The sequence below is a fragment of the Pholis gunnellus genome (assembly GCF_910591455.1).
Source record: "Pholis gunnellus genome assembly, chromosome: 8".
NCBI classification, from domain to species: domain Eukaryota; kingdom Metazoa; phylum Chordata; class Actinopteri; order Perciformes; family Pholidae; genus Pholis; species Pholis gunnellus.
In genome coordinates, this window is record NC_136534.1 from 20,953,790 (window position 1) to 20,977,682 (window position 23,893).

At 39.8% G+C, this 23,893-nt stretch overlaps 2 protein-coding genes across 2 annotated transcripts in view; both read right to left on the reverse strand.

The window, feature by feature from the left end:
• myom3 (myomesin 3) overlaps nt 1–7,785 on the reverse strand; it is a 50,255-nt gene extending 42,470 nt beyond the window's left edge. Inside the window, exons 1-3 of the mRNA XM_079163846.1 lie at nt 7,480–7,785; nt 5,445–5,567; nt 347–451 (exon numbers count right to left, since the gene is read on the reverse strand). Of these exons, the coding sequence (XP_079019972.1) occupies nt 347–451; nt 5,445–5,551 (212 nt within the window). The 5' untranslated portion in view covers nt 5,552–5,567; nt 7,480–7,785. The remainder of the gene's footprint in view (nt 1–346; nt 452–5,444; nt 5,568–7,479) is intronic.
• Nucleotides 7,786–15,034: 7,249 nt separating this feature from the next.
• On the reverse strand, nt 15,035–23,209 carry ifnlr1 (interferon lambda receptor 1). Its single transcript, XM_079164099.1, has 7 exons — nt 23,022–23,209; nt 21,897–22,023; nt 20,458–20,630; nt 20,179–20,357; nt 19,598–19,739; nt 18,293–18,423; nt 15,035–17,866 (listed from the first exon to the last, which is right to left on the reverse strand). Exons 1-7 carry the CDS (start codon nt 23,068–23,070, stop codon nt 16,880–16,882), a joined length of 1,788 nt encoding a protein of 595 aa, XP_079020225.1. The 5' UTR covers nt 23,071–23,209; the 3' UTR covers nt 15,035–16,879.
• Nucleotides 23,210–23,893: the final 684 nt, after the last annotated feature.

The window sequence follows — 23,893 nt, forward strand, 5'->3', positions numbered from 1 at the left end:
TTTAAGGGTGACCGATACTGTGAGACTGTACATTTGTCAACACTATTTTTCCATACTGCTTATACTGTGGCGTCTACCCCTTTAACTTCTCATCGTGTATTGCTCCATTGTCGGCAATGTTGCAAGTCAGTGGGCAGGTCTGCTTTATGGCAACATAAACATTTTTATGATTTATGCATCAGCGTGCTGTGAAACAGACACCCATGCCTGTTTATTTTACACTTGAACAATTTTTTAATTGATGCTCCAGCATAATTACACACTCCATAGTGGAGGCTTTTATCCACATCAACTACCCTTCAAGTCTTGACGTCTGGCATATATTTAGGCGGATCTTAAATCTCACCATGTCCTGTGGCGCGGAAAGTCGTCCATGTTCAGGATCTCCTTGACGGACATCAGGTCAGCGGGGATGATGGGATAGAGATCAGAGTAGGAGGGTTCCTCATCACTGTTACATTCAGAGAAGGTTGGATAAGGGGAAATAAAGCAGAGCCTGATTAACACGATATCTCTTGCACATCATCAAATGACACAGGTGAAAGACAAAATAAATATATATATATTTTCTCTTGTCATCCTTCACAGTTATTTAGTCTGTTGATGGAAGGATTGAGTGTTCACATTAGCATGCCTATTCATTCTGTCATGGTTTACGGCACATTATCCAATCTCAAGTTCATCAGACCGTTATTCCCCTCTGCCACTAGAAAGCAGCAGTGGTTCTCCTTTTTTCTGTCTGAACAGCAGAGGTGGCCAAACATCAGAGACAGCTCCGGTTGATGTGGGCAAACATTATATACATCAGGTTTCATTTAATCGAGCACTCCGGGGATTCTGTTTAAAACGGGCAACTCTTATCTTATATCGTTTTTTTTGTATCTGCTCTTTTTCTGTTGTGAAGAAGGTAAACATTGACAAACCAAAACCAAAGAGAACAACATAAACTGTAAAGGAGTGAGAATCCATGAAAGACATAACCCACTTTTAAAATACAATGTCAATATAGTGTTCGTCAGTCTGTGCAACTCAGGTGTAAGACACCAATTGTGGATAATTTGTCACTGCTCAGTATAGAACTCTACAGTGTTTCCAAAAATATTACAATGGAATTTGAAGATTTCAGACGTGAATGTATTGTAATTTCAACCGTCTTCTCTTGACAAACGAGATGAGAGCACTAAGAAGACATCAGTTACAATGGCAGTGCTGGGTACAGATCTGTGTTACACAGCTGCTGGGCATTAACTGTGTGTAGTCTCTTCAGCTTATTTTCTATCGGGAGAGTGTGGTGCAATGTTTTCCACACTTTAAAGTATTTTATCTGATTGATCTACTAGTTGCTTCCCGTGGGTGGGGTGGAAAGCCTAATCCAGCCACCCAAGCAGAGCAGCGTATGACCTGTTTTCTCTCAAGCGAGAAACGTTATGGCCACCATCAGCTGCTTCTGCTCCGCTCTGTGTTCCTCTTTTACTCACTGGTGGACAAACACACACGCTATTGTCTACAGGGAGCTTATATAATCAGGAGGAACAGGAGCCGCTGATGTGCAAACACAGGCAAACGATGACAATGTGGTGTTTATGAGCCAAAGGGTTTTTGGATCTGAGCCAATAAGTCGCTCACGGTACAATGGCAATTGTAACTGTTCTGCGGCATCATGCAATTATCAGCAATGTTCAGTTTTGAAACCCACAATGTGTCTGTGTCAACTGGTGGCAGAGCCGGGCGTATTCCAGTTGATGAACTGGAGCACAAACCGAACATGATGAACCAAACACACGGAGCAGTCACTGGACACACACAGTGAAGGGGTTCTAAATCTAAAACGCTGACAGCTGCTGCCTCGTTCTGTAGGACCTTTAAATTAGTCTCTTCATCATAGTCATGCAGACACACACGCGCACACGCACACACACACACACACATGTGAGTCTACACTAAGGCATGAGCTCTCCATTTAGTGCACCAACAATAAATTGAGCTGACCTTATCTATGTGCAACCCCATAAACAGAAGAGGGGAATTTGTTGTTCACGACAAGGTCACTTGAGGCAATGAAAGGCATTTTTGTAACAAGAGAGGCATTAATTTCTGGCCTCCCTTAATCCACAGATGACTGTTGCTCTTTTAACAAGAGTTATTACAACCACAGTCAGAGGATATTTTTACTTTGCATGCTTTCCTTTCAAGTGTTATTAGTAGATCTATATTTACAGCATGGTTAACGGCCTAATGTTGAGGTAAAGTACATTGCAGTACATCACCGCTCCATTGAAAAGGATAAATACCAAAATAAAAACCTCAAAGTTTGCGTGCCAGAGCTGTATTTTTATACCTAGGTGTGTACTACTGCACAACCCCCAACTACTGTTGCTGTTAACCTCTAGCCTCAGGCAATACTTTCAACCAGCCACTTTACAAATGGCAATGCAAATTGACGTGACTTCTCGTTTTTCTGTTGTTTGTAAGCTGGGAAATTTCCCCATTTCACGACACCCAGAGGACAACTTCTGCTTTTGCCGTCTTATTTTTCTCTTTGCCTTTGTTTAGGTTCCCTTTGAGTGTTTCTGAGAGGCAAGGGCTGTTGAATAATGTAGTGCAGAGCCTACGGCTGGGCAGTATCGCTCTAGTACAGCTCGCAGATATATACACACAGGGACACAAACACTCACGGAACGGATAGAAACAGGAACATGCACACACATGTGCACCCACGCAAACAAACCTTTATGGTAGAGCTGTTACTGTTGCTGTGTGCAGGAGAATGGAAGTTGTGCATTTATGTTTCATATAAACAACAGGCTTCCTCAAAATATTAACTTAGTGTAACGAGGAATTTAAAAAAAAAGAGGAAAAGCTCTGAGAGGCACTGGATGATCTGTCCTCACTGTTGAATGCATGTCAACAACCTGTACTAACAATAGTCTTGTACCTATTGTACAAAGAACTAAACTCTTTGGGAAAACCTGTGGTCTTCTTTGGCAGTTGTGTTTGTTAGAATAACCCAGAGGCCACTTTGTTCAGTCTAACATGAAGATACATTTGAGTGTCCTCCCACTGAAGATGTTCTAGTTTAAATAGAGAGATGAACTTTAAGTTAGGCTGATCTAAGCCTGATGGAATAATTGCTCTTTGTTCATCATCCCTAATGAGAAAAAAAAATGGGTCCAATTCCTTTTATTCTGCAATGGAGATTGCAGACCCACAGATTAGCCAAATGTGATAACTCACTGCAGCAGTGGGGCCTTTGAAAATGAAGGCAAATTTGACTTGAGTCTATTGGGCCGGTTCAGAAGTGATTCCTATTACACTGGTGTACTTGCTATGTGAATTATTATTTTCCTTCTCTTCTCCCTTTCATGTCTACCGTCACAGTGCAAATTGACAGGCCAGTAGTGTGAAGTGTGTGCAGGTGTAGAAAGAGACACAGATATCCTAGTGTAATGGAAAAAAAGACTTTTACATTTATGATATTGTACTTGAGTAATAATCCTAAATCATATTACAGCTGGTAAAGTCAGTGGCTTGAACAGCAGCAAATGGGTCGAGTTACCGACACATTTTGAGCAACAATGTGACAACACAAGAAAGAGAATACCTCATGGGGGAAAACTCATCTCAGGGTTCATTTAGTTTCTAGTTCTTTGCTTAAAAGATGAGGTTCAAAGTTCATTCTTCACCTTGAAATTGTTTTGTCAGCTGTTGTTTCCAATGTCAGTAATTAACTTTGAGCATCATATCTCAGACGTCACTCCAGGCCAAAGTGGAGCCAGTTCATGTGTCACATAAAAGTAAGCTAATGCCGCTGCCTGTTTTCTTATTTTAATCTGTCAAGCCATTGTTTTATCCTTTATTTAAGAGCTATTGTGTCTTACATGTTTGCACTATTGTTGCTGCTTTTCATATTTGTCTTTCAAGCCGCACTGGTTGACTGAAACACCTCCCATTTACTGGAACAGACACTTCGGCTAATATATCCATGGTACAGTAACGCTACTATCCACAAAGTCACTGAACTGCAACTGTACACAAAGTTGTCTTCATTTGTTCAATGGCCAGCTCCACTTAGTAATGTGTGTGTGTGTGTATCTTCACTCCTTAAACATGTTGAATACTCTGGAGAATAAAATGTCAGATTAACTGCAGAGAAACACTGAAATATAACATTATTGACATAATGAGAAACATTGCGTAGAAGTGTGAGCTCGAGGTAATGAATACAGTATGTGGATGTGTTGTTCTAGCAGCTACGACCAGCGGCCCACAGGGTTTGCTTGAGTGAATGTTTCTTTGTAATACATACTCTGTCATCCTTCAACTGAAAGAAACAAATCTGCTGTGATTAATCAGGGGAACTTTGAACAACATAATACTAATCAAATGTACCTACTTTAATATTTACAAAAGTATACATGTAAGGCAGAAACTGTAAACCCCACAGGAGAATAGTTGTTCTGATTTAAATGTTCTTTGCTATTTGTGAAATGTATGTTTATTGCAAAACAATCTCAGTCTTAACAAGTCATTTAATCTGTAAATCCTATCGTAGTTTGTTGAAAACAAATAGATACATCTGTCTATGCAGGGTGGAATAATTGGACTTGGTTCCAAAAGTTATACCTTTCTCATGAATAGTGTACTGTAGCCTTAGGTGCCATTTGTTCTGATATAAGTCCACTTATGTATCATTATGTTGTCTAATTTCTGAAAAATGCATGAAATAAGAGATGCTGCACGGGAAAACTGAATTATTATACATTAGCAGAATTTTAAGAATTACAATCAGGGTTAAGGGCTGAACATGAGACTTGTGATGACATTTCAGTGTTGTAATGTTACAGGTGGAACCTCTTAAGCTATTTGCAAATAATACTAATCATACAGTTTCTTTTTAGGCAGGGAACACAGAAGCAGTGTTGTCCCAAATGTGAGGGGAGTGTGAATGTGTTCAGTAGGCTTGTAGTTCAGATTCCTAAACAAACAATGATATAGAGTAAGTGTTAAAAATAGATAAGCCAATGTCCTCTTGTGCAATGTGCACTAGGTCGCTGTAAATCCATCTCCAGTAAAACGACTAAAGTGTAGCTGTAATTGAAAGCCCAGAGTTCTAATTTTATATTACTTTATTAAAGTTATACAGAGTGTTGCTTCTTAAAAGATAAAGCAGGCAATATTGTATATTTCTATGGTTGTTAACACATCTCATGTAAAGTGAGCACTTTTCAGCACTTTTGCCGTAATTTGCACCGTTAGCGCCGTTAGCTACAAGCCGTTGGCTTATTATTACTATTTATTATTACTTTTATTCTTTAAATACATTTGCTGATAATACTTCTGTACTTCTACCTGTGATGGAGTATTTTTGTTGAATTGGTACTTTCACGTAAATAAATTATTTGATAACCTCTGCCACTAATGAAGTCGGGAGAGCATGTTTGCACCTGGAAGTGAAGGTCCTCTTCTTCATCTGGGACGACAGCTGCATGCTGTGAGACATCTGGGACGACTGCTCCTCCTGCTCTCGCTGCATCACCATCCTGGTTTCCATGGTAACCTACTGGCACCTGTAGAGGTGAGGATGCAGAGGAGGCAGTGGGATGAGAGTCAATGGGAGTCAGTCAGACACTATAGGCGCTGTAGCCAACTCAAAGCTGTAAGTTTCATGGGTGCAGATGAGTTGCCAAATGAATGGCCACTTTACAGTGTAGTCGCTTTAGCCTTGGCAAGAGACAGCTATTTTTATTGTGCTTTGTATTCATGTGGGGCCTTATAGTTACATTTCCAGTAATTTGCTCAGATTAATGACTATTCCACATCATCGGTGTGCAGGATTGTGTTTCGGTCTTCCGCCTCATGAGAATTATAATTGAGCCCAAAGGGTGGGCTAAGTGTATGCAAAATATTCACTGCGCCATTTATCTCTTGAATAGGTTAGCGCTATCAAAAGAGGCACAAGTCCTCTGATATCTTGAAGTGTCTTGGGACCAGAAACGCAAAGACCAGACGGAACAGAATGCTACTAATAACATTATGTGTATGAATTAATATCTACTGCAATTACAACCTGGATCGTGCATCAAACGTATACCACCCTTCCTGACTTCCATTTTCAAAAGAGCACGAACGCAAAAACTACTTTTATAGAAGACCACGAAAAACGGCAAATATTTTTGAGAAGGTGACATCAGTAATATTTTTGACTGGAGTGTACAGTGTATAGTTTTGAATCAATTGAAAATACATTTTCTTATTGACTCAGCTTTAAAAAATATCCCATACTGTGATTTACTTTTCTGCAAGCAGACATATTTTATGCACAGAAGTTTTCACATTTAAAAATGGCCTTTGTTGTAGCTATTTTAAAATGAAATATATGCACGTCATATTAAGTTTTTTCATTGGAGTCCAGTGTGGTATTAGGTAGGTGTGGAGAAAAGGTGTGTTTTAGTCCCACGTTACATGAATCACCCCTTTGTGGACCGCTGAGCCACTAATAATTCATCAGCTGAGGTCCGCCATGCGGCTGCCCTCACCCTTCCCATCATTAATCATGCGGCTGCTCTGGGGAAGTGAATGCAGAACGCACCCAACAAACAGAATCAGGTCGTGCCTGAGCGATAGCTTCATTCACCCACTCCCAATTGCAAAATTGCAACCCCCTGGTGTTAGCGCCATAAACAAGCGTAATGTGTTATTTCTTCTCATCTCCCTCAATTACATCATGGGAAACTGCAGCGAGCTAGCTAACCGGCTAATAGACGAGCGGGCCTGCTGATTCCCATGTTGCCTTTTTTTTGTGGTTCGCTGTAGCGCAAGGAGGGAGGTTTCTTTGAACAGTGTTAATGGAAGGTCGACCTCTGGCACATTAAAATTGATCCGTCTCCATGGGTAGTCCTGAATCCTGGACCCCTGGAGGGAGCAAAAGCGAAACGCAAAGCAGTGCTGTTTTCTACACGCAGTGCCGTTTTCGGTCTCTGGAGTGAATCGAAAGCTCGGTTTCCAGGTCTTTGATAATAACAGAAAAAAAAGCAAAGCTGTATCAACAGCTGAACAAGAAGACAAATGATTTACTATTCTACTCGTTGAAGGGGATGGCGTTGTCTGAACACGACAGGAGCTTGCTGTTTGCCATCCCCAGAGAGTAAATAAAAGTTACATCCACCGAGGCCATCAAAAGACGAGACCAATAAGAAGTTAAACTAGCTGGAGAAGGAGCAAGCAAAGACTCAAGAGAAACAAACAGAATATAATCCTTTCTGACGATACAAAGAAAGAGGAATAATTAACAGCATCATACAGATGTACTGTAGAGGCTCAGTGTGGGCATTTTACTCAGACCTAGGTTTTATAATTCCTTGAGGGTTATCATGTACTCCAATGCGCCAGTAACCCGTAATAACTGATGAAAGGCAAAAAAAGCTAGATGCCATTTGAGCTAGATATAGATGAAGACTGAGTAAAGGAAATCCCACTCACGCTTTCTTTAAAGAAACAGGTGAAGTCTTCTGAGTACCAAAGATCTGTGGGACGGATATATATCCAACTTCCTTTTCCGTCTGCCTGTCTGTCTCTTTCTCCTTGAAGACGTTGTCTAGTCCTGCTGTCTCACCACTCAGTATTACCTCTCACTGTCTGTCTGTCTGTCCGCGTCTACCTCGCTGTCCCCTGTGTCTATGCTCTCCTGATGAAGCGACGAGGGTGACTCCGAACACAAAGTGTCCTTCAGTGCCAACAATGTGGACAACACAATGCTCTCTCATTCTTAAGTTGGTAAATATAGACCAATGACACCTCCCCTGCAAACACACACACACACACACACACACACACACACACACACACACACACACACACACACACACACACAGTCTGATCGATGTACAGGCAGCTCTGAGGACAAGTGACTAAGAGATGACACAATAGCTCCCTGTGCAATGAGAGAGGCCGGACCAAATGACCTGAGCAGCTGAAAGTAACAGCTGGAACGGCCTCAGGAGAACTGGCTGCGATGGAACTACGAATGCCTGTTCCATAAATGTCACCAAAATAAATATATATATATATTCATTTCAGCCCTCTCAGCACCGTCCCACCTGGGTATAAAGAATGTGAAATAAAAGGCTGCAGAAATGCCAAGCGGGACGAGAGAGGAGACGGAGGGCTGAGGAGAGACGGGGAAGACAAAAGAGGGAAAGGAGAAAGAGTGAGAGTCTGAATGGAAACAGAACAGATCAGCTGATAATTAGGAGATGAGTCTGAGAGAGAGAGAGGAACTCCGACCACCTTGAACTTGAAAAAGCAAGAGGTTAACAATGATGGAGGAAACACCTGAGACTTCCCACCTGATTCTACTGTTATACTCCATCTTTCCTTACTACTATTTCTTTTATTCACTTATCTCTTCCTTTCACTCTTTCACTTCTATATTTCCTGTATTGCTCCTACATATCATACAATGCATATCAGTATAAACACATTTTGAATGTAACGTCTTTGTCTGGCTAGCAGTATAGCAGCTGTAGGGATGGCAGTTCTGGTCGGAAACTTAAATTGTAAACAGATATTTCCCAGAGAATAATTCGCTCTGGCTTTCCTGATCCCCTGACTTTACACGTAGCCCCATCATTGGGTCAAAATATTTTCTCACCAAATTGATGACATTCACATCAGCCTCTTCTCTACTTTGTAGTTCTGAGTAACAAATGCAAGCATTCAAGCTAAAAGACTAAATAAAGTATACCATTATGTAGTATAGTGTGCGATACACTGCTTTACTGTACGTTGACGCAAGGTGATTCTCAGTGACCAGTACTGGTATCATTAGTTCTCCTTCTCCTTGTTCTTGCCCCTCGTCTTCTTTTGCAGTGGTCTTTGATTAGTTCCTGGAACTTGTCCACGGTTCTGTCTCAATAAATAGGGTACTCTGTCTGGCGGAGTTCATTCGGGTTTTTAAGAGCTACATGTGTTTGGAAAGTTTTTGTACATTTGCTCTGCTAACAAAAACTTTAAAAAAGCCCAGTTACTTGAAATGATCTGTTTCGTTCTTGCTGTATGATTGGATGTGTGGGTGTGTGTGCGTTGAAACGCTTTTTTTTAATTCTTTCTTTTTCTACAAATAATTTGAAGGAAGCCCACATTTTCTTCTTCTACCTCTTTTTATGGGCTTTTCAGATTGAAACATTCAGGAAGTATTTCACGTGCAGGTGTTAGAGGATGTTAAAAAATCAAAATCAATAGATAGAAACAGACAAAACCATAATCAAGACAACAGTTATACCGTAGATTCTATTAGCATACATGTATAAGGCAAAGTATTGGAAATGTGTTTAGTTCAGTTCAAATATAGACGACAGGAAAATGTATTTAAACAAATTGCATTAAAAAAATATGAATCAAGTTTTATCCAGGTTAGTTTGTGGGAAGTTGAGAAGTTATTGAAGTGGTATATAAAGGGTCGCGAGATCTGGTGGAATTGGTCCTAACTCCCTCTCATTGAGAATTATTATTATTTACAAATGCAGGCACTGTGTGACATTTTTCATGACAGCAGAGTGGGCTGGAACCTTGTCTTGCTTCCAGTTTAGTGATATCATTGTGCACACTGGAAGGGTTAGAAATGTTATCATGTTATATTGAAAGCTGGTTCACACAAACTCAGATCCTTTGACTCTAAAGACAGACATTCAAATGATCTGTGTTGTCATGGTTGTGCGGTTTAGTGTGTGTGTGTGTATTTGTGTGTCCAGTGGAGCTGACTGAGGGGGACTAAAAGCGCACACAGGGGCTTCGAGGAAAGAAGGCATCACTCAAGGCAGCAGCATTGAATGGAAGGATGGGAGGTTATTTATAAGCCTGTAGCAGCTACACCTGCCCCTGGAATATCAGCACACACTACAAGCTGCGTTTGCCAGGCCTTCTCTTCTCATCATATATCAGCAGTGACTGTCAGACTAAGAATAACTACAGGGTAAGGTTATCACGATACCGGGATTCAGTATTACAAAACATACTCAAAACAGCACCAGCATCTGTCAGCACGTTAGCATGTACCACTCGTGTAATATTTTTACTCTACTCCGCTCCACTTTGTGTGTGTGTGTGTGTGTGTGTGTTTGTGTGTGAAAATGCAGAGCAGAGGACATTAATGATGTGTGAAATCTTAGCAGCGGTGCTCATAATTCTGCAGCGGCGGTGCTAATGTTAGTTCTGGACCTGCCATGGCGAACTCTAATTTGCTTCTTGAAGTGTCACATGGTGCGTTCGTTGCTGGAGAGAAAGCCGTACTAGTCACAGGATCAGGACCAGTTCATTTTCTTCCTTGTTTCATCTTTGCAGCCTTGGGTTGAAAACCTGATTGTAGATATATATATATATTTTTTATAACTTTGATTCAGTCTGCCATTAACATCTCATCTCATGTCAGTACCATCTTCTATTTCTTACAGTGCTAGAAATAGAATAGTAGAACATGGGGGCGCTGCTGGGTTTGATTTAAAGTGCAGATTTTTAACACTTACTGAGAAGTTTCTGAAGAACCGCCATGATTAAAAACTCAACCTGTGCAGCCTCTGTGTGTTTAGTGCCTGATATATTTAGACCGCTTAGGCAAATACATTTGGTTGCAATTTTCCCACAGCACCTGAAGCACAAAAATATGTAATGAATTTGTACATGTACGAGGTGAAACGTATAGCAAACCAACAGGGAATGAATATTTGCCGCACACTGAGCACGTCTTGCAGCGTTTTATCAATCATTAATTCTTATTCACAATTCATGAGCGCTCTGTGCTTTTACGTGCATTAATTATGAATAAAAGCCAGAGTCAGAGTGACTGTCTGGCAAACATTGATTCCCTGATGTGTGTTCTTGCATTTTATCTTCACCTCACAGATGCCAAGGACACCATACCCTTAATGTATGGGTCACTGTGGAGGGAACCGACCTGTGATACGCCGGCTGCATTTGAGTCCACTTTCACATTGACATGTATATCGTGTTGGAGAGCTCACGTCTAAAATATTTTATTGATGGATTTTAGAAAAATCGACCACAAAAGAACTGTGGCAGCATTGAATTTGTACGACCTCGAACTGCTGTTTAATCTCTTTAAAGTTTATTGCAGTGTTTGCTGACAAAATTGTAAGTTGCAAGCTGTGATATAGCCCGAGCTCTCATAGTGATGAAAATCCCCACACACCCTATTTGTAATAACGACTTCCAGGCTAATGTTAATGTTTTTCTTTTTCTTCAGTTTGCGGCTCATATTAACAGTAAATGTGGCATGACATGAGCCAGAGGCCAGGATATAAAGGGATATCATTTATTTAATATTGTAGACATGGCATGACTGTTTTTGATGTGGGTTTTTTTCTTCGTGTTTTGACAAGCAATAATATAATAATATCACTATTTTTTTAACAAAATGAATCTGCTATTTTTATTCAGCACATCCTTCCTGAGTTACTCTTAGCAGCTCTCACTTCTTTTGGCAGTTTGTACGTTGAAAAAGTGACGTATTACAACTTCTCAGTGTTCAACAGCCATCTGTCTGCTTCAAATCTGAAACGGCCATCGTTCGACGGGGAATTGTCGCAGTGGAAACTAGATATTACAAAACGCTCCTTTCATCTTCTCCCCTTACTGTGTTCGTGCCCAGAATAGACCTTAATGGACACCAAAGTCTCCTGGATGATCCATCATTTCCTGGCCAGCCTTGACAGCTGTTTTCGTGCCTTTTTCTAATCAATGACCCATTAAGAGCTCATTAGAATGCAAGCGAGTAGAGGGAGGGGACGAAGTGATTGCATCCAATTACATGCAGACTTCAATTCATCAAGTGATTTGGTCTGGAGAGAGGTAGGTGGCTTTTTAATGGGGGTGGCAGGAAAAAGGCTGCTTGATGTGATTCACTTATGTCAAATCAAAATGGTAAAGTACAATGAGGTTTATATATATATATATGAATTGAAGTGGTATGGGAGAAGCAGATAAATTATGGTAAATGGAGCCAGTAGTCTGGTTCCAACCTTTGAACAGTGGCCTATATCTCAGATTAATTTAGGGTTCAAATAGGTCTGTTCATTTTTTAATTCTCCACCAGTTGGAGAAACAGATGAGCAATCAAATTGTAGTTGATGAGATAAAGAATGGGGATATTATTGTCCTATTAGCTGCTTTACAGATTGTAAAGCCCTTTGAAGCTAAATTGTGTTTTTGGACCGTATGAATATAATTGACAAGACTTAACTTGACTGACCGAGATTGACACAGCTGTACAAGCTGTTGACAGTCCACAGAACAAGACCTGCAGCATTGTAACTAACATTTGAGTTTGAGTATATAGAGGAAGATTTTAGGGGAAGATCTTAAGTATCGAGCACTACCTTTTATTATTAATGACTATTATAACACTCTTTCTTTCTGTAACTAAGTCATGTGATATTCATTTTAGACTTACTAGTATGGACGGAAATCATTTCGCAGTTTTAAACTCCAGTTTTAAACGAAAACGTATTAGTGTGGATGTAGCCTTTAGAGATCAGAGTACAAAATCATCAGCAGTGAGGCATGAATACATTTCACTGGAAAAGATAGAAATATTAAAAAACAAAATGGCTACCACCAAGATAGTGTGAGTTTTGGATGATAGTTTTATGATAAAGACTGACTTAGAATTCACTTAGCATCTTCAAACATTTTCTGAGGGGGTACAACCTGCTTGTGTCCCTGTTCTCCGTACGAGAAATGACTTAAGTGGCCGTCATTATATCGATTGATCCAGGCCAAGCACAAACACCCTCAGCTGTGATCGAAATTCTATTTGTGCAGAAGCATTGGGTTCATCTGAACTATTGTTCCCCATTCAAAGTTGTATCGTGCCTGTGGTACTCAAGAGGGCCCCGCAATCTCCCATTCGATCTTCTTGGGACTTGGAGAGTTGAAAGACGAGAGAGACAGCCTTCTGGCAGACAGAAAGAGAAGAACCTGTCAGAGCTGTCAGCCAAGTAAAGAAGGAATTTTTTTTTTTTTCGACACTTGTTTTAAAGAAGAGCGAGATAGAAGAAAAGAACATGATGAAAAAAGCTGGACAACATGCCCTGTGCCATATATTTTCCAACCACGTGAGAGACCTAAAATGCCTCTCACAATGAAAACAGCCGGTCTTTCTCTCTGCAGTGTGTTGTCAGGATAAAAAGCTAGGAGTTGGAATCCTCCTGTGTTTCCCTGGTTCGCCTTTTCACATCCTGTTTGATTCTCTTGGAGGTAGTTGTCCCAAAAATGTTCTTGACTGGATCTAACCCAATTTCTTTGTCTATCTACCTCCCACTTACTCCCACTCACAGTAGCCATTTCACATATTCATTTCATCAGTGTGCTTTTTGTGTCAGCTGCAACATTGAACTTCACTGGTGCGTTGCCAGTTCCAGCTCTCTGCTCATGTTAAATCATCCTTTACAATGTCCACTTTTTCCTCTACTTCTCTATCGGCCCTATTCTCACTACAAGCACAGAGCCCACTCATATGTCAAGGGCAGCTTAGCTGACTTGATCTCAAATAGAACAGATGCATCATGTTCATTGACATGCTTGTGCTTTGATGTAGAGAGGGTCACAGAATGCCTAAGGGCTATGAAATATAATGTGCACAGCACTGGTTTATACTAAGATAGCAAAATGAATTAGCAGACCCTAACAGCATCCACGACTGTAGCTATTCTCCTACAATTGAGTAAAACCTTCTCTGCTGTGTTCCTGATCCTGTAAAAGACACAGAGCTGAACAAAGAAGTCCTCATAAACTGGCTTTCTAAACCTTGTAGACTGGGCTTTATCTTTGACATGGCAGCAGATTGCGTCGATAAATGGTTGAATTTGTTTTCATCTAATCATTAGGCTGTGGAGGAATGAAAATAAATGACTCATCCGACAATATTACTTCTTTGCATTAATGCAGGAGTCAAAGTTATGTTGTGTTAATGATGCGATGGATTTCTAAGAGGCAACCTGCTCATAAATCTGAGCTCTGGACATGTTGATAATGTCAACTGTGTCACAGGATGTATTGATTCAATTTTGCCATCATTTTTCATTGTGTTGGTTTGTTAGCATTTAGCTAATGTCCTGCAAACTGTGCTGTATGTGCAATCAGTGATGTATGAAACTGTTCCTTTTGTCACATCAAATCATGTGTTGTTCTTGTGACTGAGTCAGGTGAGTTTTGGTATACATTTGGCCTTGAAAACATAAAATAAACGTCAGGATCAATTTTTTTTTTTTGCCCTAGCATGAGTCTTAAACTACCTCGTACTGTGTGTGCCGATTCCAAGCTCAATTCGTAGGATCATCTTGAGACATTTATAGTAATATATATATATAGTTAGATATATCTGTTACTTCTTCCTTTACCTGTGTGTGTGTGTATATACACTAGGTCAGGCTTTTTCTGTAAAATATTCCATTTGGGTATCTGGTAGCAGTTGCATAACCAAACACACAATGGCTGATGCTATCCCTTGGAACAAGTCCCATGGGTGCAGATAGATGCACCGTTTCTCTCTCTGTGTTGGACAGTTAAATGGGAGGATCACTTCCTCTTCTCGCTGTTCGGAAAAAAAAGGACCTCAATTTTAATTTGCAGGTAAATCCCCCTCAAGGTTACAAAAGCTGCTCTTTTTTTTCAGATAATTTGAAACCAGATAAAATTTCTTTCCTTGAGATTCTACAAACATTTTAGAACATATGCTTAAACAGTTTTTTAATGTTCTTTCTAACCATTCATCCATCTATCCAGTTTTCCACATGAGAAGCAGTTACACTTGGTAGACAGTGTGCTGTTCAATTACTATTTCCTATTTGGCCAGTTGTGCATTGTGGCTTTTAACATGTGAACAGCTTATTGGTTTTAGTTCACAGTGTGGACGTCCAGGCAGAAATGCAAATGAAGAAAATATGTCAAATTGAATAGTTTTAAAGCAAGAACCTTCAAATTGTCTTGGGGGTATCGATATGTAGCAATGATCTTTGCCTTTTTAAATACATCACTTTTTATTTTTAATATGGTACACAAGTCTATTTTTCTGGCATATTTTATTCACCTCACCTCGAGACTGAAGTAGTGACTAAGACTATTAATGTTTGTCTGCGAGATCCAGTGTCAGTAATATGAAGAAATACTCAAGTTCAAAATACTTTTACAAACTTCCCCAACCAGACTAGCACATATAGTTACAGCATTTCTGTTTTGAAGAAAAGGTTCTTTAATACACTTTTTTCAGAATTTCAATAAAACAAAGCAGACTTTCCAACATATATTGAGTAGAAATTCACCAACTGTAAATACTGAATAAAACAAAGTTTAACGATATATTACATTCCTTCATTCGGGACACTTTTGTCGACAATGCAATCTGCCATTACTTTACAACTGTGTGTCAATGATTGTTAACTAGGCTGCTAGGCTAATAAAAACCTAGCTGTTATCAGAGTGGCTTACGTTGCACCATGACCACACCTTCTAATATGTTCTTACACAGCAAACAATGACAATTACAAAATGAGTTCATGAACTTTGTGAGTCAGAAAAATAGAAAATCTATATTTTTATGTAGGCCACAGATGCAAACACAGTTTAAAAATAGGAATATTTTAATTTCCAGTAGAGATTCAGTCATTTAGTCCCATTTTAAACAGCTCAAAAGATGACAGCAGACGTCAGACTGTTTCTAATGCTTTGTTCAGCCACAAAGCAATCAGATTTGATTTCATATCTTATCTTTAAGGCTGACTGTCCACATTGTAATTTAAAAGTGACCAGATTGGGTTTGTGTATTTAGAGAGTGTAATAAGTTGCAATAATGTGTCACCAATGTGTCACCATCGTGATGGCACACAAATGTACATGCTGACTATGTGTGATTGCAGCTCTGTTGAAAAAGAAAACACTTAAACAACTGATTTGAATGGTAGGAACGTGATCTAACTGCATTTCAAACCCCTTACAATACAAAATGTTTTCGTCATTATGCAAACAAAACGGACATTAGCTGTCTGAACACAGCTTTATACTGCCATAATAATGTAAATGTTGATGTTATATATATAGAAAGGTTAAGAGTAATGGATACTTCATACTTAACATTGCAGTTATTTTTCCTTCTCTCATATACACAATAAACACATGACAAGAGGAGTAGATTATATCAGTTATGAAAGAAGTTAACTTTCAGTTCCTCTTTCAACAATTCAACATCTTTTAAAATTCAAAATAGAGCTGCAACAATTAGTCGATTGAAAAATAATCGGCAACTATTTTAGTAGACGACTAATCGTTAAAGTACATTCAATGCATTCTACATTCAGCCTCTCAAATGTGGAGATTACCTGCTTTTCTCTGTTTCATATAGTATTAAACTGATTGTCTTTGGGATTTGGACTGACAAAACAAGACGCTTAAAGACATCGCCTTGGACTTTGAAAACAGTAAAACTTGTCCATCCCAGTTAATTCCCATTAATCAAAACGTAAGAAAATAATCCGCAAATTATTCAATAATGAAAATGATTGCTAGTTGCCGCCCTGTAACAAAAAACAATGACTTAACAATGTATATTCACTGATATCTTAAAATGTAAACACGCAATTTTCCATTCTAATATTTTACAAATGTGAATTAATGAATAAATAAAAAAATAGATTAACAAAAAACCATAATGTATCACTTCGATTTGATTTGTATTTAAAGTTCCAGATGTGGTTGTTAAATATGTCTTAGTTCAGAATAAATGTATGTTTAAAACATCTGTCTCTGCATCATACAGCAGACAGCAAAACCATTCAGTTCTGTATTGTTACTAAAGCACCCGTCAGTGGTCCCATTAACTTCCTGCATTGCAAATTATTCTTGAATTTGTACCACCGCCGAGAAGAATTTGCCTTGTCTCCTCTTCTCCACTGTCTTCATCTTCCTCATCTTCCTCCTCCTCTTTGGGACCCGTCCAGGTCCGTAGATAGTCAGTCTTTCTATATTCACAACTGTCTTTGGATTCAGTTTCAAGAAGGATCACAGGCAACCAGTTTCCTTTATAGCCTGATTCAAGTGTGGCATCACTACATGGTGTGTTCTTCCTGTAGAGGAAATAAGGAGCAACTGGTTGCGATGGAAAATAATGGGTGTTGCAGTAGGTCTGGGTTGGTGTGGTTGCAGTGCTATCGTCACACCCTGAGTCCGACAACTCTGAGCCGTCGAAGCTCTTCAAGGATGCCAATGATGGCCCCTCCTTCTTGAAGTCAATGATGTCAGATAAAAGGAGTTTCCTCTCTGGGTTAAAGGGTGGCACTGTGTCATCTGTGCTGTTCTGTAACTGAAAGATGAGTGAAGGCAACACAAGTTGTCCATTGGCATCCCGCACTGTTTGCAAAACCAGTGACCTGCCTGGATTGCTCTCACAAGGGTCCAGATGAGGTAACGGTTGTACTCCATTATCCCACCTTCCTCCACTGGAAAACATTGGTGGGTTACTGGTTTCTCTGTTGTGATTGGTAGCCTGCTGAATGTCTTTATTATGTTCATGGACAGCTACTACACTGTAGATTTCGGAGGACTGGGCACTTGTGTCCTCTGGATTTGGGGTCAGGCTGTTTTCACCTGTGCCAACAGAGGAGCCAGTGCCGCCTTGCCAGGCTTGGCAGTGGTTGTCTTGGGGGGAATAACCTCCAGAACTAACTATGGGCGTATTAGGCTTCGCCTGGATCGTTGCATAAACGGTTTGGTCACTTTTATTGCAGACCTCCACCTCCACAATGCTGAGATCCCTGTCTGGAAACTGCAGTACTCCGTTTGGGGAGCTGCCGGAGATGGTTACCTGTTTTGAAGATAAGGAATACAGACTTATCAGTACATATTGGCTATATATATATATATTATATATATGCTTAGTGGTCTGCTGATCTACATCAGGTAATACATTTGATGACGGGTTAAACATTTTACACTATGATAAAAAAGGCAAAACCAATTATACACATGCAAGATACATGGAATGTTTTGAAGAAAATAGTTGACGTCATCACCACATTGCATTTGTCATCACTGAAAACAAACATGAGTCACTGAAACTGAAACTAACTTCCACAGTATTTCAATGTCTTTAATTACTTTTAGGTTGCTGTGACACATCTGTACCTTGTACACGTGTACAGTCATTAGAGTGCCAGAGAACCTAATTTTCCAGTAAATCAACATTTCCTCGTAGACACACCAAAGGACACCGCAGAAAGAATAGTCTTACCAATAGCTGTGGAATGCTCTTTTCCTTTCCACCCTTCACGTAGTTGCACATCCACACGACTAATGTTGTGATTATGGCCGTCAGAAGAGCAGCGCTCACAAGAAGCCATGACAAAAGCCTTTGCGGATCACCTGAGGGACAAAAGAGTTGGTGTAATTTACCAATGCGGGAAAACACAACAAATCTCTAACATCAGATACCCTCAAGTGCTTTAAAACAGCGAGAAAAATTCCCATTGTGACACACCAGTTTCAACATGTTGTCAGCGAGTCACTGTGGCCTGCCTTTGTGACGTAGGGCTGTTGATGTACCAGTATATATAAGTACTTACCAGAAATACTTAAATGTTGGGTAACAGGAACTTCCCAACAGAAATATACACAGCAACCTATAGATGTGGATTTCCCCTCTTCAGAAATATGAGAGCTTTTAAAGTTGGAACTGCTCGTGCACCTGTGTAATATTCTCAAAGTAAAATGTTGCATGTAGTTGTTTAAATTAGTTACCGTCAGTGTTAGCGGTAGAGAATACACAACAAGGCTAACAAAGGCGAGAAGAACGTCACCTTTGCAAACAGACTAATCTAATCTCCTGTCTCATCAGTACGACAGCAACAGAAGAGGGAGAGGCCACTGCCAAGACACCATATTCCTTGGAAAAACACTCCATTTGTTTTTACTATCATTTAAGAGTTAACAAGATCATTTTTTACAAACTAGATTCTGCCTGGTTTGAACTTGTAAATTGATCTTTTATACTGTGACAGTGAGGATTTGTGCAGATGCGTGCGTCTAAAAAAGGGGACTGATTTATAAGAAACTGTCTTGATATATTTCCAAACACTTGTTTCCAAGTGGCTGCAATCACTTGAGGAGATGAGCACAAACTATAGAGTCAAACATAGAAAACGCAACATTTTCAAGGATCAGTCTTGCATTTGCTCCACAGCAGGTGGGTCCTTGATAGCTTCCCAGTAAGATGCTGAGTGTCACACTGTTGCCTCAAGAAAAAAGACTCAAGTTTTAGTAAATAATCTGCTCCCTTCAGTCAAGTTTAAGTAATTTAAATAAAGTCTATTATCAACTTCATCTATTCAAACAGAGACTATTGTGGATAAAATGTAAGAAAACACAGACATTTATTAATAATAAATATATCCCCCACACCTCAAATTTGTATCAAATATTGCGAATATAATTTGCCAAACGCATACCTTATAATACCCAATATGAATGTGCTGGTAAGTACATTGTGCACTTTTAGAAGAGTGTGTGAGAAGATAATTATATTCAGCATTGTCCTCACCTGGCAGTGTGAAACAGAAGGAGGCAGACTCGCTCTCTGAGCGACCCCATTCAGCTCCGGGCTTGTACAACACATTGCCGCAGTACTCAGTTTGGTTGTTCACAACGTTGATGATAAAGTGGCCTGTTGTGTTTTCATTAACCTGAAGACAGAAAGCGACATTTGGATGGTAACTGATTTAGTCCATTGCTGGTTTTATGGGTCAGATAAACAAGAAAATTCTGGAAAATCCAGAAAAATATCATCCCAATAAGAACAAACAAAACACTTTCATGAGACGGACAAACCTGTGGCCAGAATGATAACAGGAGCAACTTAACAACATCGCAGTTTAAAGACCCAAATCCTTTTATCTTATTGAACTTAAGTTCCACTGATTATTTAGTTTTTCTCAATAATTAAAAAAATCGTAACTGTCATGTTAATTAATAAAATAGGCCTGTTCTCACTGCTATGTAAACATACAGTTGACAGCATCTGAAAATATTAATGTTTTTGGTATTATATCATATGATATGGGATGGCTTGTATGATGACATAATGTTTGTTCAGTGTATTCTATTGTTTAAATGGAGACTCACCTGTGCAGCCCATGCTGGGTGGGTGATTCTTAGGATATATGTAATGGTTACAGGCAGATTTTTGCTCCTGGCGATGATGTCAGCAACGGAGACTCCGTTTGGCCCCAAGGGCAGGGTCACATTAACATGCAGGGACGACACTGTTGGGAATGTCGACAAAACGGGTGGACCAAGAATAGCTACGGAGGCAAAGAAAGTTGAATGAATCAACGTTGCAACATAATACATCTGGCTTAGCAGGAAGTAAAGAAATGCATGGATGTGCGTGGAGATTCTTACTGTGTGCTAAAGGTTTCAACCTTTCTTTGGTGCTTCCACATAAGCGACCGTTACAGTACACCCGAGCCCGGTAGTGAACATCAGGAACTGATGGGGTTTCTGCAGTCAGGTCACAGGACAGAACAGTAATGTTCTGACACTCCTCTTTTATCCGGAATTGCTCCGTAGTGTCACTATAAAAAAGTGCAGTACAGTGTGAGAAAACTGTGATACTGGAACCACTTGATCATGGCAGTGTATCACTGTTTGTTTGCTGGTACCAAAATAAAAACAACATGTGTTGTGTGCAGTTAAATTAACCCTTTGATACAGTTTTTTGTTCACAGACTTCCAAAAGATAAATATTATTATGTATTTTTTATTATACTTTGGTGTGGAAATCTCGGCACTGAGGCAGTTCTGTGCAGTACATGGCTACAGTGAAACAAACACACAAAGATCATCCTGACCCTGCCATATCAGCCATTCATCACTGGAACACACAGTTCCTTTTTGCCAGAGACAAATGACAGTATTTTGTTGTAACTAGGAACCAATATTAAGGGAGTATAGTTAAACCGGTCTTCCTCTGCAGCTGATTTGATGCTGGAAGTCACTCCAGCATTTCCAGGTGACAGTGGATAGGAGAAAAGTGAATAGCACAGGGGTGTCACTTGACATTTGTCTTGGAGATTGTGCCATGATTAATTAGAAAGATAAAAATAAATTCTGAGCATGAGCATCTTCTCACTGCAGGCCCTGCTTATGACTGAGAACGGGCCCTATAGCTCTTCTTTGCTGTTGCGTCTAAGCAGTTGGTAGTTTAGTGGAATCCAAGCAGCAGCATGGTACGCTCAGCTGCGTGATAGTTTTTGAGTAAAACATTTATAGAGCCACTAGCCATTTCTATAAGAGAGCGAGGGATTAGAGGCTGCAAATGAAAGCCAGAAATGCACCTGCTAGTTACCTCCCCACAATATACAAATCCTAGATCTCAAAGGATGAGGCTGGCTATTGTTGTAATTTTCAACAAATCCCATGGAAAGACCAACACTAACAATGACTTTAACAAATAACAATGACTCTCAACCCCAAATCTAATTGTTCCTAGTGTGGACGTCAATATAAACAAACAAACTGTGTTAGCTTTGAATAGCACCAGACATCTTTTAACTAAAATAAAAATCTTAATCAGCTTGAGATGTTACTATAACGAAAACAATTGTAAAATGCAATGTGTGATTTGAGTTTGATACAATGTGTTGTTGCCAGTCTACAAAATGCTCATTTTACACTACAGCGCTTTGACATGGATGGACACAATGAGCAAACCGGGTGTTTACCCTGCAAACACATTTTTCCTGCTTTGACCCACCTCTCCATATAAATCTCAAGCTGCAAGAGGGTAATGGGAGTAAAAGGTGTAATTATAATCACTCATCCGTCATCTTAGCTCTTACTTCCAGTACTGGACGCTATAGAGGACCTTTTCCCCAGGGACGGTCGAGTTCACGGAGTACCAGTGGAGTACATTGAAAAAGTTCCTTGAGACAAAACGCACTTTGTCATCGCCAGTCGAAAGACAAGCTGTAGGAAAAATGGGCACAAGAGCAAAGCCTGTAAATCATTTTATGTTGAATGCTAATGTGGTGTCCATGTTCTCATGAGCCTGGTTTCATTTTCACAATATCTGTAAAATTCATGAATCCAGATAGATAATATAGCACTGTTTTAGTTTTTGGACTATGTGCTAAATTACAAGTAAGTAAGAATACTATTCTCTACTGTTACAAGAGCCGTATACAGCCTTCTGCACTCTCGCTTTCATCGACTTTTCAATCACAGCGCATACTGTAAAAAACGTTCATGCCAAGGCATCCTCAGGCAGTGCAGCTCCCCAATATATGGAGTGTTGGTATAGCTGCTAAGGGCCTGGGCGATACAGCACACATACACTGGAACCAGAGCCACAAAGAGATTATGTAAGATGGACTAGCTTCTGCTGGTGGCTAAAACTAAAAACTGCGTTTTGTTCTTTGATACAAGAAAATAATTGCCCCCCCCCTTCTCGTGCTGGCATGCAGGAAAGGGATGCAGAACATCATCCTGTATTTAATAGCTTGAGTATGTAGACCATATTTTCATGATAAAAAGCCGTATACTCAGAGCTATGTGATTTACCAAATCACTGCATATTACAATTTTAATGTTATTGCCCATGCTGTGTATTGACGATGTGAAAATGACACACAAGAGCAGTTCATCTAAAATTAGCATTCTTATAGGCTGTGCAATGTTATAGACAATATTACATCAGCTAGACTCTAAAATGAAATTGCATTTTCCATCGATCACTATCATTTAAAACGACCTCATTGTGTTCTGGGACTCTCCTTCATTTCAAATGAGAGGGAATCGCTCTCTGTCAAAAACATTGCTAGGCTTTATTACGTTGGTGTTTTTATTTATTTCTCCTATTAGGACTGCTTTGACAAAAAAAAAAAAAGACCCATTAAATGTTTGACTGCCTGTTACCAACATCTGTAATTTAAAACATAAATCCATATTAGCTCCTCTGTACTCACCATAGCAGAACAGGAGGAGGGTGATGACCTTCATAGACCACATCTTCATTAGGTATGTAGATCAAAAGAGGAAAAACAAAGTCTAAAACTCTGAAGCTGCCGCCGCTAAGTCGTAGCTTCTAAACAAAAGCAACACATAATACACACCACAAAAAACTAAATCAAAACAAAAACCCTCTTATCGCCAAAATTCCTCAAAACAAAACCAGTCAATGTCAAAAGGTCTGTAAAGTATAAAAGCTGGACAGGGTTTTAGTGCGTTTTTCTGGCCTCCGCCTCTCAACCATCTCTAATGCGTCCTGGGAAAGGAGTGGCTTTACTCAGGTGTGCAGGTGTACTTTGGCACATGTTATCACTTTGTTCCTGTTTTTCAGCTTACTGTATGTTCCGCCCACTTGCATTCTATCTCCAGACTCTCTACTTCCCTTTTCCTCCTCCTTCCTTCTCCACCTTGAGTCTCTCTCTCTCTCTCTCTCTCTCTCTCTCTCTCGCTCTCGCTCTGCTCGTTTTTCAGGTTATCTCTGGTTTGTAGAGTTTGCGGGAAATGAACAAGACTTTCAACTGCAAAAGACTGAAAGTGAAAGAATACGTTTATACACACATGGGGTGTGTTTGTCATTTTTTTTTTTCAATCCAAGCGCCGAAGCGCCCTCTGGCACAAACTGCACCGTTGGGAAATCCGGAGCGCTGTTGGTATTTTCCGTCCGGTTAATCAGAGATCCACACTCTCGGAGAGGCGGAGCGTAATCGGGTCACTGGAAAGTTGTTTGCCATGCTATTTAATAACACGTTTAGCTAAACTGGCTGGGATCATGTTACATTTTCACTACATTAGCAATAGCCAACGTTTTCTGACTTATTTTCTATAATTT

Bases quoted from the DNA above. Each gene is read 5' to 3' on its own strand.
- ifnlr1 (XM_079164099.1), bottom strand. From the start codon at position 23,070: ATGAAGATGTGGTCTATGAAGGTCATCACCCTCCTCCTGTTCTGCTAT. The intron at 22,024-23,021 runs GTGAGTACAGAG...TTTTTCCTACAG, and splicing joins CCTCCTCCTGTTCTGCTATG to CTTGTCTTTCGACTGGCGAT. The intron at 17,867-18,292 runs GTAAGACTATTC...TCTTCAAAACAG, and splicing joins AGAGCATTCCACAGCTATTG to GTAACCATCTCCGGCAGCTC.